The sequence below is a fragment of the Erigeron canadensis genome, chromosome 1, assembly GCF_010389155.1.
Source record: "Erigeron canadensis isolate Cc75 chromosome 1, C_canadensis_v1, whole genome shotgun sequence".
Classification (NCBI taxonomy): domain Eukaryota; kingdom Viridiplantae; phylum Streptophyta; class Magnoliopsida; order Asterales; family Asteraceae; genus Erigeron; species Erigeron canadensis.
Genome location: NC_057761.1, coordinates 19209201 through 19225621, shown reverse-complemented (window position 1 = coordinate 19225621; position 16421 = coordinate 19209201). Strand labels below are relative to the sequence as shown.

The window sequence follows — 16421 nt, the reverse complement described above, 5'->3', positions numbered from 1 at the left end:
TTGACACTTAAAGAGGTAGTGACCATGAATCCCCATGGGATGATGGTTGGGAGGAGGCCGGGGATTCCTTCTGATGGCGAGGACCCATTATTTGCTGGTGTAAGGGTGCCTCTTCCAAAAAGGTGGAGGACTGATGAAGGTCCTTCTGCAGCAGATTCGATGGTCTCGAGTCCTCCCATTATTGTCCTTGATTCTCCAACAAGGGATGAAGGTGTCGCTACTATAATTCCTTCGGCTGTTGGTATCAACCAGGGTATGTAGCTCTCCTTCTATGCTTTTGTCGTTTTTATGTAGAAACTTTAATATTTATGCATTTGTTTCCTTCTTGTAGCTGGAACCTCTGAGCCCGGACGGAGGCTTGGGAAGGAGCCAGTTGACGAAACTGGAGCTACTACAACTAGGCTACCAGTGCCGGGGGTGCCATACCTGCAATTGTTGCGACTAGTGTTGCTTCGACCGGTAAGTGATAGTTTCACCTGAATGCCTCTTCGTTTTTTCTCTAATATTGGTGGTTTGAATTTTTCCTAATATGTAGGGATTCCTGTGTTTGGAGAGTTGTCTGATCCACAGTTTTGCCGATAGAGTTTGAATATGATGGTCCTCGGTCACTCAAGGGGGCTGTTAGATACCATGTATGCGCATAGGCTCGTTGAATTGACTAATCAAGCTTCTTTTGTTGCTGTATGATTAGCTCGTCCACTGCAGCTAGGATAAGGCATCTTGAGGAAAGTTTAGAGAGACACAAGGCGGAATTGGTATCCCTCAGAGTTGCTTCGTCTGCCACTGGTGGTTCTGCGACTGTTGAGTCCCAGCAGAGGGAACTAGCTGAATCTCAGGAGGCATTTTCTCAGGCTGCCCAGAGTTTGGATGCTGCTCATGAGCGTATTGCCTCTCTTGTTTCTGATGGGCCTGCGGCTTTGATTAATAGGTTAGAGTCGGAGCTTGAGGATGTCAGGAATGCTAACCGGCAATTGATTTCTGGTGTTATTCCTCATGTATTCCGTATGCTGATGGTGAGCCCTGAGTTTGACCGATGCCTTGATGAATTAATTGAGGCTAACAGGGTTGATGCCCCAGCTGCGTTTGCTTTGCGTTTAGAGCGTGATGGGGTAATCACTCTGGGAGGGAATAGGTCGAATTTTCTTAGCAGAGGGTTAAGAATTGATGACGTTGAGGAGGCTCTAAGGAATATTACTTTTCCTTATATTCAGCGAATAGCCACTAATCCCAATGCCTCTATTTCTGATTTGTATAGTATTAGGCCTCAAGGGATGTAGACTTGTTGTAATCCGTTGTGCATAAAAAGTGGCCTCCTTTTGGTAATTTTATTTTTGATTCGTTTCTCATTCGTGTGGGAGAATGATATCCCTTTAGTGCATTCCTTGTTTAAAGGAATGTCTCACGTACCAATGCTTATGCACTACAAACATAAGGAGGGAGTGACTTGTGCATTGGGCTCATGGGTTACTACCTCATGATTGTTTTGAAAAGTCTTATGGGCATCCCCTTAACAATTCAAGGATTTAAAAAACTTTATGCGCATTTATAATATTATTATGATTGTTTTTATTCATTTGGGAGCTTATAAGTACATAGCGGGAGAATTTTACAAAATAACATTTGTATCTTTCCTAGCTGCTACTTTTGTGCTGCCCTATTTGCTTCGTTAATTTGGCTTATCCCGGGGGGAGATTGTGCTCCATCCGGTCTTAATGCCTTTCGAAGTCTTTAGTTTGCTGTCTTCTTCGCTCTCCGTTTCTACGGAGCTTCATGTGCTTTCTGTTTTGAAGGATCCTTTTTCCACAGTTGGTCCCAATCGACCCCTGGCTCTTTTCTAGGTTATCATCCTATTGCGTTTGTGTCATGGTACAGAGCTTTCTCCATTTGTATCTGAAGTGACTGGGGAGATTATCGTTTGCATCCCTCTGTGGGATTTGTATTGTACGCAACCATGTATTGTGGACACTATCATATGGAATTTCCTTAGTCTTTCTTTACCCAAAAGCATGGTATAAGGTTATTTCGCTTTTATCATGATTGCAAGAATTCTTGCGGTCCGTCGCCAGGAGAATCCTCCGATAGTGACATCTAGCCATACTTCTCCGACTGGGCGGATCCGTTCGCTGGCGAACCCTACCACTTCGGTGTTTAGTGGCATGATCGTTTCACGAAGCTTTTGTGGCAACCGGAGGAAACTTTTATATTGCGCCCACTTACCGTATTCACCTGTGCAATTTTTAGGCATACATTGCCTATGTTCACTTTTATTAGCACCGGATCCATCGAACCTTGATCATCGAGACCAGCGAAGTGGTAATGTTGTGGCCCTTTTTTGATAAGGGTGTTTGACAGTATCCTCATTCGGTGTTCTTCTGGTTCTGCTTCGTCGAAGCTTGGTTTGGTTCTTTTCACTAGATGCGATAGCTTGTTTTCTCTTGCGGCGTCATCTATTTGTCTTAGCAGCTCTCTGCAATTGTCTGTACTGTGGTCGTATCCGTTATGGAAACAACTACGTTTGTCAAGGTTTTTTGGTCCCTCTTTCAGATAACGGTACTAGTCTGACGAACGTCTTTGCCATTGCTTCTGTATATGGTAGAGGGTTTCTCAGTTTGTTCATCTTCCGATGTTTCTTTTCTCTTCCCATTCTGTTTTACCATGGTCTTCCATTTAATCATGGCTTTTTCTGCTAACTCTTCCATGCTTTTCCAATCATGAAACTTGCTGACCAAGTCTGAGTAGCTGGTCGGTTTACTGAGGCATAGATGTCGTATCAGTTCTTTCGATCGGAGCCCATGTATAGCTCCGGATATTCTTCCTTGTTCGAATAGACACAAAAAGTTTGGTGTGTTGTCTCCGTATCGTTTCAGAAAATCTTCTGTTTCTTCATCCTTCTCATGTTTTATCTCATACGCCCGAAGGTGGGAACCGAGTTCTTCCTTTAGTTTTGTCTTAAAGCTTTCAGCGTCATGTATGCTTTCCTCTGGTAGGCTTTTCCGCCAATCCTTGACCTTTCCATGCAGGAGGTAGAGGATAACATGGCAGACTACCGGATCACTCAATCCTTCGATCTAGGCTACACTATCGATTTCATGGAGAAAGGTACTAACTTCGGAGGTGCCGTCATACCAGGGGAGCTGCTGTGTGTCTAACAGTTTTACTGGCGGCACGTGTTGGTGCAGCTTCTTTGTGAACTGTACACATGACCGTTTGTATTTAAACTCTGATTCCTTCTGATTGGTTTCGTCTTTTGCGACTTTAACCATGGAGTTCGTTTGAGGGTACTGTGGTACCATAAGCACATAAGGGTAATACCATGATCCCTGCATATGCATCGGATAACCTCCAACTAAGGGTAGCATCCTGATATGTTGGGTTTGTGGTGCTCCTTTCAGGTAGAAGCATCCTCCGTAATAGTATGACGGGTACATTGGTTGATATTGTTGTGCCATACCTGCCGTTACCACTCCTGTTGGGGTTCCTTAATAGGTCGGGTATGTCGCTGCTGGGCTTTTTGTTACTCCGAAGTCGTCTTTGTGTTTGTTTTTAGCTTTTCTTATTTTGTCTGGGACCTCCTCAAGCGACCATTGGTCAGCTTTCTTTACCTTTGTTGAGTTGATTCCCTGGCTTAAAGTCCAAGTTTTGTTTCCCTTCGAAGATTCCTGCGTCTGAGGCGAGGGGATATCCTGATTTGTATACTCAGGGAGTTGCATGGCATCTCTTTCCAACTCAGGGGTCGTGCTTCTTTCATTGCCTCCTCCTCCTACTCGTTGGCTAATATTGGTCGTGTTATTAACTGCTGACTTTTGGCGCGCTGACTGACCCTCCGCCCGATCACCGGGAGAAGGCAGATGATCGTTATTCTCCCGTACATCAGGAGAGCTGGTGGTCTCAGCGAGGAAGATTTTGTCACTCTATTCGTCTTGGCTTTAGGCGGTTTTTGGCCCGTATTGCCCTGGTGGGGATTCAGAGTTTCACATAATGCTTTTCTTTTGATCGTGACTAGGTTCGAACTTGAGGACAAGGGTCCCACGGATGGCACAAATTTGTTTGATCAAATAATCGCACTATGACTCAACCGGAGGTGTGAGTTGGGGTTGATGGTGTTTGTTGGCGATTCCCTTCTAGTCAGAGGGTCAGAGACCGCTTTACGCCTATTGTTGGTTTATCCAAAGCCATTTCTTACAACTTAGGGTTTGTTTAAGGCATTTTTGGAGGTCGAATAAGCTATAGATGACTTGCGGGAGATGGTATGTTGAACGTATATTGTGTATTATGTAGATGATGATGTGTTGTATGGCTTCCTCCTCTATTTATATAGAGGGTAGATAGCTTGGAGAGGAGGGTAAGAGAGTTAAGGTGAATCTCTTTCTCCTTTGTAGATTATCTCATTTGTGTTGACCTTGCCATAGAGTCGTATCCAAGTTATCCGGCTCCTGATACGCATGCTTTATGCTTTAGTCGGATAATCATGGAAAGAGTTTCTTTAATCCGATCTTTGTTATATTTTCTTCGGAGTTGGGTAATTGTTACCTTGGGCTCCGGATTGGTTTAATCTGAACGGAGATCGGGCTCCCTTTTAGGTGTTTTGGATAAGTAATTTTACCTATTCGAAGGTAGCTTCGGATATGGAGGTATATCATCAAAAAGTCTTCATTATTAATAGTGCAGGGAATAAGAAAACTTCATGTATCTTCAGATGCTTGCGGTAGTTGTGTCCATCGTGAACTTCATCCCTACTGTCCGAGTAGTCCCCATATTTGATTTTGCACTTTGAAGCGAATTAGGTCTCGACATCTCCTTGAAGAACAACTAAAACCAAGTTTTGCGCGAATCTGGGTTGACGGAGTCAAGAGCGGCACTGGTTCTGGACCAGGAGCAACGCTGGTGGTGTTTGAGCGACGTTGGTTGCTTCCAGTGGCGCTGGGCATCCAACAACACTGGTGATGCCATGATGTGGACCAAGTATTGTCATACTAGATAGATGTCTTGAAACTATTGGCCCCACGATGGGGACCAAGTGCTGTGATACTTGATGAATTGAAACTATTGACGCCACGATGCGGACCAAGTATTGAGATACTTGATGATTTGTGATACATTGCATGACTTTGACACGCTTATAATGCACGCATTGATATTTATACACTTTCGATACATTGCATGGCATTGACACGGATATGATACATTTCTTGGCTTTGACATCATTGGCACTTGACTATGACTTGTACCTGAACAAGTATTTTTTGTCGTTTGTTTACTTATGTGGTAAGGTTGAGTGATAAGCTAACCTCAAATGTTTGACGTGTGATAACTAAGGGTTGTAGTAAGTATTGCTTTCAACAATAAAACTCGTTTCATGAATTTAATCGGCTCAAGTAATTTAAACGATGTAAACTATGAGGAAGACATTCGTGAGCTTGATTACGGGTATGCATTATTAGCACAAAACGGATGTGAATGAATTGCGGGATTATCCTGGTGAAAATAATGAATGTTATGAGGTTCAAAGCATTGAAGAATTTGTGATGGATACTGTTCAAAATCTAGTTGATAATGAAGTTGAGGATGATACATTAATTTAGAAATCAATCACTCGGAAATAAGCATTACAAGCGGCTAACAACTCTTCACACCTTTTGTTGCGACAATGTCTCAACTCTTAAGTGCAATGTAGAAATTTAAGGATAAATTCAACATAGATTTAAAGTAAAAAAAAAAAAGTGACTATAGATTCATTTTTTACTAAACAATATTAAAATTTTGGAATATTTAAGGAATTATTAATTTATAGTTTTGATGAGACCTATATATTTACCTTGGGGTTTCAAAAAAAATATTATCTTATTATTTTATTGATTGGTGTCTAATTTTGTACTGACAAATTATTAGTTTTATCGAGGTTAATAATTTATCGAGTATTAATTTATAGAGGTTCTACTGTATATGTATATATATTGTGATTATTGACGATGGTTCATCGTGAATCATTACCACGAACTCACCAACCTAGTATTGACCTTGTACAGGTAATCAGGTGAATCTTGGACGTCAAGTTTGATTGATGCTTGTGGTAGGATTCGGGCCTGGACTTACGTGGATCCCAAATTCATTTGCCCACTATTTACTTTATGCGTAGGATCGATAGCTATCTTTTGATAGTCTTTTGTAACGTTTGATGGTTACTTGCTTCTTGTGCATTCTGTACTTTGTATTTGATGTTTGGATTCACCGAATCCCTTTTTATTCATTTAGTCTTGCTCTATGATAATCTCATGCATACGCTATATCTTTTTGTTAATATTTCGGGCCTAACTCGGGGTGTTACATTATTATTATAAGTTATCTTTATATTATTATTTATATTATATTCTTAATTTCAATTATTATTAATTATTATCATTAGTTTAATTTATTTTAATTGTAAGTCCCCTTGAAACGGATCGTTAATAGTTTTCTTCAGTTATTTAGAGGTGCGAAATCTCTCTATAACTTGGTGATTCACAACAAAGCCTCTAGATTATCTGCTGCCTCGCAGATGTTCTTCAGGCGGCTAGTGGAACAACCTTTGACGACTATAACCTGCAATACCTGCTTGATATTTCGACAAATGTTCAACCCTAATCTCTGTTAGGGTTTGGTATTTATAAGAAAAGACGTGATTGGACTTCAGCGAGTCGGCCTCACAAATCCAGCCCAGCCCGTCACAATTACGAGGTCGTAATTCTTGATTGGCTCGTATTTGACCCTGCAAATACGGGGTCATATTCCTATGTGAATTGCGAACTCGCAATTTACACTTAGCAGATTATTATTACACATTCAATACTTAAACTTAATCTAGTATTATATGCATAATACTATGTTCATTAATGACAATCACATTACAAAGACATATTACAATATAAAATCGAACAATCTAAACGGCTATTGACATAAACGTGTACTTACATCATCATCATCATCATCATCATCATCATCATCATCATCATCATCATCATCATCATCATCATCATCATCATTATTATATATATATATATCTATTATATATTTAATTTCAATTGCTAATATTTTTATTATAATTTATTCTTTCTAAGTTATTCTTATTATTGTTTCATATTTAAATTAAATTTATTGTTGTTTTTTGTTATTTTATTATTATTATATATTATATTTTTCTTATTATAATAATTATTATCTTTTTATCATTATTTTTATTTATTCGTATTGTTATTATACTTAATTATTAGTTTTATTAATATTGTTATAATTTTTTTTACTATCATTATTATAATATTAGTTTTATATTAATATTATTTAATTATTTCTATTCATATTTACTATTATTAATATAAATTATTATTATAATTTATAATTGTTATTCATATTTTCATCAATATTTTTATATTATTTATATTTGTTTATATCTATTATTTTTATTAATAGTAAAAATACTGATAGTAATAATAATTATTATGTTTATATTTTTAATTAATATTAATTAATTATTAATTTAATTATGTTTATATTTATTACAAAAGTTTAAGAAAGGGTATTTTTATCAGTTTTCATAGTTTAAATTTATATTCCTTCAACTGAATTACATTGAATTATGTCAAGTTGGAAGATTTTTGTCAGTTTTCATAGTTTTGAAATTTTCAAATTGTAATTCTTTAAAATTATAATTCCTTTGACAGATTTTGATTAGTTTAAAATCATTCTGTGAATCAAACAGCTCTAAGAGTCAAAATCTTCCAACTTTACCCATAAAGTTGATTTCTACTTCAGAAAATCTAAATACATTAACATAACATTAAAAACTTGTCAAGATGAAGACAAATTTAATCTCGCTCTAACATGACATCATCCGACGACTATTTTGGTGATTTTTATTTTATTATTGTGTTAGTATTTTCTTTATGCTTCTGTTCATACTAAGTTAGATTGTATGTTTATACTTCTCACTCTAACATGACATCATCTGACGACTATTCCCGTTCATACTAAGTTAGATTGTATGTTCGTTTCTGGGGTAGGATTGGTAGTTGCTACAATAATTCATGACCCACAAGGTTATAGAATATTCAACAATTATGAAGTGGTTTATGTGGAAAGCTTAATCACCTGGTCACTTTTAATCTTTTGATAATTTATAAGCATGACGTACAAATAGTTTAGATAAAGTTCGAATGTTTCGTTTTGGGTCAAGTGTGTCAAATTTACTCAACTTTGTCACCTTTCATGTTTTGTGAATTTAATTATATGTCTAATGTCTCAAATTTGTACTTATTGATTTTATATCTATAATATAACTAAAAGAACAAGTTTGGAGTACGTTTAGCATTCCTAATCTTTCTCTTTTAGTTTAATACTCACTCTTTTATTAATCTTTTGTTATTTTAATATTTATTTAATAAATAGCCGTCTTTTAATAATATAATTTTATAATTAAATTATTACTCATTATTATTATTATTATTATTATTATTATTATTATTATATACCACCTTGAAAAAAAACCCTCACATATTCTCAACAAAAAAAACTATGGCAAAAAAAAAACCTACGATCGACTACCTAAAAAGTTTTTTATGTATATACTTTGTTCATATTTAATTATTATTATTTAACATTGAATTCTTATGTTATTGTTATTATTATGTCTTTTAACTTAGTTTGTTTTCCATTATAGATTCATTATGGCTTATCTTCAACAACAAAAAATAAGACCACATTAGTTCATCTTAAAAATCTTAAGCCAACATATGTTAACCATTATCTACGACTCCGTGTTGTGCATGTATGGACTGTTTTGGAGTAGAACAACCCGAAGAAAATCAAAACGTTCGAGATGGTCTTTGTTGATGAATTGATATGTATTTTTTAAATTATATATTGTACACTTTTTGTTTCTCTTTTTGTTAAACTTTTTGTTTTTCTTTTTGTTGAGTTTAACTCTAAATCGTTTAATCAAAATTTGATTTTTGTGTTTGTAGTAAGTTTAGATATAACGAACTGCAAAAAAAATTTTTAACTAAAGTTGGAAAAAAGAAAAAAAAAAGGTAGACTGGAATCAATATTTATATGTTGTTAATTTTCATATGTTTCTTCTTTAGCTTTCGTATTGATTAAGTTGTGATATTGGTCATATTAATGGTTGCTCGAATCATACTGTTACTGTGTAAATTTTTAAATCGTCTATATTTGATGAAAACCAAAAAAAATTACTGTTTGCTCGCTAGCTTTTCGTTGCATAAGAAAAGCACTCTTTAATTAGCTTTGACTAAATGAACATCAAAAGTTATCATCATGAATCAATTTAACAAGAATATATAGAAGAGATTTATGAAGCAGAAACTTACCCTGCTTTCCCTGAAGAATTAGTTTATTATGCATTACTTCTTCAATTTTTTTGCCTAATTTAAATCATTTTTTGTTTTATTTTTAAGTATTTTAATTTAATTCAATATCTATATAATATACCTGAATTCCAATTTTTTTAGCATTGATTAAAATATTTTGAGACTACCCGTCTATTGGATGGGTCTGAACAGTAGTATTATGGGTGTGTTTGGTATTGCGTTTACAAAACAAATTTTGCGTTTTCAAAACAAATTTTGCGTTTTGAAAAAGCACATGCTTCTCCAAAACTGCATTTTCATAACAACTAATCATTTTTTCACACAAACACTTTTAGATTATTTGCGTTTTACAAACGTAATAATCAAGTAATCACTTTATAACGCAATCCCAAACACCCTCTATATACGAGTATACATGAAAGCAAATATACGTACATATCGCCGGTTTACAAATTAATTGTAAGAAGCTGAATACATAGATTACCAATGGTGAAAGCTAGGCGACCCCAGGTAAGATTGTACGTAGGAGTATTTTCAAGAAAAATCCATATGTGAGTCATTGGCATGTAGTTTAATTTCTAATACATACATATAACAAAAAGTAGATTTGACATTTTTAGTTATCCATAAACATCAATTTATACACCAATTAACCTAAAGCTATCTAATTTAACTAAACTAATTATAAATAGAGCGGAAGACGTAAACACCATTATCTATATAAATATATAATATGTGATGTGATTTCTATATATATGCATGTCTATATCATTCCATATATGTTTAAAACAAAGCTTGTCTAATATATTGCTATCTTTGTACGACACAAATCATGAATAACAATAATAGTTTGCCTTACTTTGCAATGGTGCTGGTCCAAATTCTTTATGCAGGAGCAACCATCACAATGAAAATCGGGTTCGCAAATGGACTTAATCAGCTTGTGTTTGTAGTGTATCGCCATTTAATCAGCACGATTCTCTTTTGCCCTTTTGCTCTAGTTTTCGAAAGGTAACATATATATGATATATCTATATAGTGACCGATTGCTTGTCATGATTTAACTATGTATTTTTTTTTTTTTTTGGAATAATTGAAAATGAAAAATATATATATACAGGACGAAAAGTCGACCGAAACTCACATTTGTAGTAATGATGAAAATATTTGTGCTGTCAACTCTTGGGTCAACAATCCATCTTAATGGAGTTTCTTATGGTTTAGCATATACTTCAGCAACAGTGTCAAGTGCTTTAAATTGTCTCACACCATGTTTGACCTTTCTCATTGCGTTTCTCCTTAGGTACGTACGTGCATATAATATGATTTATTGATTATGTACTTCATAAAGTGTTCCCGAGTATACAAACGTACTTGCATACACTATAATTGATCGACATTTTTTTTTAACGTCAACGAAAATTCATTAAAAAAATTTAAGGTGCTAGGATCAAACTACAAAAACATCTAAAAGGTTACAGAGTAAATATACCGCACCAAAACTATACAAATTTGAGCATTAGTTGCTACATAAGGATGAAACCTGAAATTGACACCATTGTTCCCAAGTCATGATAGATGTAATGCATATGGCGCCATGGCTCGAGATTGTGATCCACATGAAGCTTAATACTTGAATTTTACCAAAAACTTCTTGGACTTTTATAGCTTTATTTTCGAAGACAGACATTATATTTATTGGTAAAAGTTCTTGTAACACAAAAAATAGCAACATTAAACCTGGATTCTTAAATGAGACTTTTTCTAGAGGGTGTTAACATAATTTATATGCCAGTGGGTTGGTGGCTCATCGTAGGTGTGAGTTTAGGTCAGTTTTCACTACTTCTAGCATAAAACCAAAACCCAAACCATATATTTCAGTTCACTTTTTGAAACCGAAATCCAACCCAAACCAAAAATTTTGTTTGCCGGTGTTGAGTGGTTTTGGGTTCGATTTGGTTGAGTGTTGTTCTTTTTAATTTTTTTTTTTACACTTTTAGCTTATTAGTAAGTAATAATGAATAACATCTAATTGTTAAGCGGAAACTATGACAAAGAAAATAAAATATAAGTGATTTTTATTAACTAGAATATATCTTTTAGGTGTTAATATCGAGAATGATTTTTTATAAACGAGCTTATGTGTTCATGCATATTTTCATCTAAAACATACAGTTTTTGATATGTGGATTAAAAAAGCAAAAAGTTTAAATATATTAACATTATCATATTTACTAAACATAATTAATCAATAGATGTAGTAGTAAAATGATAAATGTATAAGATAGATTAATATATATAATTTTGGTTAGGTTCGGTTTTAATAGTTCTGTTTTTGTATATGAAATCTAAAACAAAACCGATCTATTCGGTTTTTAGAAAACCAAAACTAATTCAGATAGATTTTTTATGGGATCTGGCCATGCCCAAAAACACTTTACATTAAAACCATAAAAAAAGATGTGAATTAGTTCGGAGATGCGTACGCAGTCTAGTGCAGGATAGGTTTTAAAAAACTTCTTAATGTTAACTTTTCATTTTGATCAATATAATGAAGGATGGAGAAAGTAAATATTAGAAGCTTCAAAGGGCAGGCCAAAGTTGTGGGAACAATTCTTGGGATAGCAGGAACACTTACGATTACGTTTTGGAGAGGAGGATTTCAATTGAAGGGACTTGTAGATAAGCCCTTAATTGACCTTTCTAACACCAAAGTTTTTCATGGTCATGTTAAACCAAACTGGGTTAAAGGGGCAACCCTCATTTCTGCCAGCAAAGTTTCCTGGAGTTTGTGGCTCATTTTACAGGTAATTAATTTTAATTATATATATAATTTTGCTGTGTGTCATCTAAAAACAAATTCAAATATAAGTGAAGAAAACACGTCTATAGATCTTGCTACCACTTAATTGTTTGTTTTCCTTGAAGATCATGTACATCTTATGTGTTGTCATTCTTGATTGTGCACATATTTTGCAGGGATTAGTGCACAAAGTTTATCCGGCACCATTGTCTATGAATATCATGATCTGTCTTTTCGCATCATTGCAATCTTCTATCCTCGCTGTCTTCTTTGCAAGAGAAGCTGATATGTGGAAGATCAAGTGGGACGTAAAACTCTTGACGATCATCTATGGGGTGAGTTGGCTATCCATTTTGGATACATACAAAAAACAAGTTCACATATACTATAATGTTTGTTATAAGCATTAAACTTGGATATCTCAACTCAATATGGACATATATACTTGGTATTGTTGGTGAGCAAAATTATGTTCATAGATTACTGATAAAAATTATATTACTCTACTAATGAATGTATATGTATCTGTGTACTTTTCTTTCACTTAGGGTATTGTAATATCTGGATTGACATACTACCTTGTCTTATGGACAATTAACAAGAGGGGGCCAGTGTTTGCAGCGATGTTTACACCATTAGAACTTCCGATTGTAGGAGTTTTTTCAGCCATTGCCTTCAACGAAAGACTCCATATAGGAAGGTTAGCATCTTTTTCAAATGACACAATTAGTTGACTTTTTTGTGAATTGTTTTTTTTGACTAATGTCAATATGCAACTTAATAGACCACCGGTATGTTGTGTTTAAACCCCCATTCTCAAATATATGGAATATGCTTAGCTTCTTTTTTTTTAGTATTCAATTTCATGTTCTTTCACCTCTTATACAATTTATGTGTTGTAATATTAACTAAAATTTTACACACAAAAAGTACACATTTACGTTGTTAATGACAAAAAAAACTCACTAAATACATAGCATAGGAAACATTTGTAGTTAGACACACCAGAGAAGAAAGTTTGATATAATATGTTTGATAACCCACAGGAAAAAAAAAAGGTTCTGTAGTATTATATACCATTACACATATGATATATTCTATACACTTTTAGTCACAGAAAAAGAAAGTTTTGTAGTATGATATACAATTACAAATATGATATGTATGATATACTCTTAGACTCTTGTCCCATATTTAAGAAGTATAATAAAACAAATAACTTTACTAATCTGTACTTTGGTTTTGGTACTCTGCAGTTTTATTGGAGCGTTACTCATAATTGTGGGACTTTATAGCGTACTTTGGGGGAAGACCGACGACAATGTTGTCAAAGTACAGAGCAAAGATGACGTCGAAAATAGGATTAAAGCTTCTGATACTTTTAATAATGATGGTAAAGAAAGGAATTAGCTTATGGGTCAAGGCAAAATATGTGTTTTATGTTACAAACAATATACAAAGAGTACAATGGTAGTCTATAGAATCTGAAAATCATGTATTCACAAACGCTGAAATTCTGATTACTCAACCCTGAAAACCCGATGTTCATCTATAGAATCCGGCTAAAATCATTAAAAATGAACTCTAAAATACATTTCTAGCTCTAGTATTATGTAGATATACACAATCTGTGTTTGACCGACGTATAGAAAATATTAACAGTTATATAAATCACTTTACAACAGGAGAAAGATTATAAATTCATCCCAATATCATAAATCACTTTACAACAGGAGAAAGATTATAAATTCATCCCAATATCAGGACTCAAAGTTAATGAAAAAAAATATAAATGACGGTATACGATCACCATAAAAAAATAATTACCTTATCTAGCCTCATTCATGATGAAAGCGAAATAAAATTTATTGAATCCTCTTCTATGGAGCTAGCAGTAGACGGCTTAATATATATTTTACTAGCATTAGTGTTAGTAAGTGCCGATGAAGTATTGGTGGTCCAACTTCCTCAAATAAATTGAGAAATTGTGGAAACTAGTCAAGTTTTACTAGAAGTTCAGATGATAACACAATAACAGATGTAAGAAAGATAAAATGTTGACTTCCAAGGTCAAAGAGACTAATTCTAAATTTGAATGATATAATTTTTTATAACAATAAACTCTAAAATGTTTTGCAGAAAAAAAAGGTGGTACTCTTTTCTTAGAAGAAATGATAAATAAATTTGCTTTCAAAAGAGTAAGTTTGGACTCAGAATCGATATTTGTTTTTGAATATATCAACTCTGATCATTTTAGGTGGCAAAATGGACATTGTCGTTGGTTGTCAAACGGGTCAAAACAGATTTGGTCTGCTTAATACAGGTAGCTTTGAGCCTTTGACCCATAAACCTTTATTAATCCTTTCTTCTAAAACAGTTAATGTCGTAAATATGATTCGAAAAACTAAGCCTTGCAAAAAAAAATAAAATAAACTAGTACATCCTACTGTACGGATCATATAGGTTTGGCCCGGCTGGATTTACTTACGACTCTTTTGGTCCATTTATAGGAAATAATCAATGTGTTCTCTATAGAAAACACATCATTAATCGTCATACTCTTTCAACTCAACATTTGATCAGTTCCCTTTTCAGCTAAGTTGTTTATTCAACCCATTTGAGCCCATTTACGATCGAACACTATAAATTGGGTCACAAATGTCACCCCTGATCATAGCTCTAGACAATACTTACTGGGTACCAGAAATTCTGAACGTATTCAGAATTCATTTTTGTCGACAAACGAAGTTTAAGGGTTTACTTATTATGTCAAAATAGTGTTCGGTTTGGATATCACCACTAAATTACATTATTGTTCAACTGATAGAATCTTGGCACATATATATAACACATTATTTCATTGTAGAACTTGGTAGTGAGATTATCTGTAGCTAAACTCAAGGACGAATAGTGTTAGATTTTTATTTATTAGTAACTAAGCTTTGTTGTTCATTTATTACTGACTGATTTTGAGAATTTGAGATTATATACAATTAATCTCATTTGGGTTGGTTCTGAAAAAGAAAAAAAAAAAGCTAACTGAATTAGTAGTATGTAATTTCGAGAGGATGAACTTGACATCTATTGATTCAACTTGAAGCTTGCAGCTCCTAAAAGCTTGCTGCCAAACATACCCATAAATTACGAGTATTATATAATGTAATATATACGGGTCAGGCGGGTCAGATATATGTGTTGGGTATGCAGGTTTTCATCTAAAACAGTCCACAGACCCAAACCCGCTAAAACAATCCTCATACCGACCATAGACCCGCATACCCGGACCCGAACCCGGCCCAAATTTGTCCGGTTTTCGGATTTCCCCATTGGGTACCCGTTTGTTTGCCATCTCTACTCATGGTCTTCCTTCCCAAGGTTCCTTTCCAAAAAGAGAGAAAAAATCCATTTCAGTTATGCAGTTTTGGCTGCTAATCACATAGTAGGTTTCATACTACTTTCATCAATGACAAGATTCCAAGCTCAACCACTTATTGCATATCTCATGAACCTGATGAAATACAGTGGGATGTATGACCTGCTCCTTGCACAAGCAAGAAACCGAGGAATATTTTCAATTTTATGTATATAACGTATTCACTCTTACTAGTATTTTATATCTTAAGTGTAACTGTGTAAAGATACATATTACAACATAACATGTCATTTTTATATATCAAATATCAAAGTGTAATAAATATAATGAATCCTCCAATAATTTTCAACAAATGTTAGAATAGTTTATATTAGAAAAAAAAAACACTACTATACAATACAATATTCAAGCTTTCAAGGTCAGGATCTTGAAGGGAGGTGATAAATATATAGTGAATCCTCAAATGATTTTCACCGAATCTTAGCATAGTTAATATGTATTAGGAAAAAAAACTATCATACACTACAATATTCAAGCTTTCATGGTCAGGATATTGAAGGGCGTTTATTATATCAATGGTCTCGCCGAGAAGTTTGGCAACCGCTTTGATGTTTGTCTCCCTTATATCGATATCTTGCGTAAATAAAGTGCCATTCGCAGGATATGGATATAAGGGAGATAACATCATGCCTATAACTAATTTGGCAAGATGCTAAAATAGATGTTATATATATATCTCAAACCGGTCAATAGCGGTGGAAATCGAGATCTTTTAAAAAAGTTTTTCAAATGCTCCATCACTTGAAAAAAACACAATGATGAAATGTTCAAAGGTACTCGTCACATTCATACGAACGTGGAGATTGTTCTTAAGTTCTTTGACAGC

At 34.4% G+C, this 16421-nt stretch overlaps 1 protein-coding gene across 1 annotated transcript; it reads left to right on the top strand.

Moving 5' to 3' along the window:
* Positions 1 to 10171: 10171 nt before the first annotated feature.
* LOC122586130 (WAT1-related protein At5g64700-like) lies at positions 10172 to 13580 on the top strand. Its single transcript, XM_043758237.1, has 6 exons — positions 10172 to 10370; positions 10480 to 10662; positions 11917 to 12166; positions 12339 to 12497; positions 12711 to 12862; positions 13419 to 13580. Exons 1-6 carry the CDS (start codon positions 10192 to 10194, stop codon positions 13570 to 13572), a joined length of 1077 nt encoding a protein of 358 aa, XP_043614172.1. The 5' UTR covers positions 10172 to 10191; the 3' UTR covers positions 13573 to 13580.
* The last annotated feature ends 2841 nt before the right edge of the window (positions 13581 to 16421 follow it).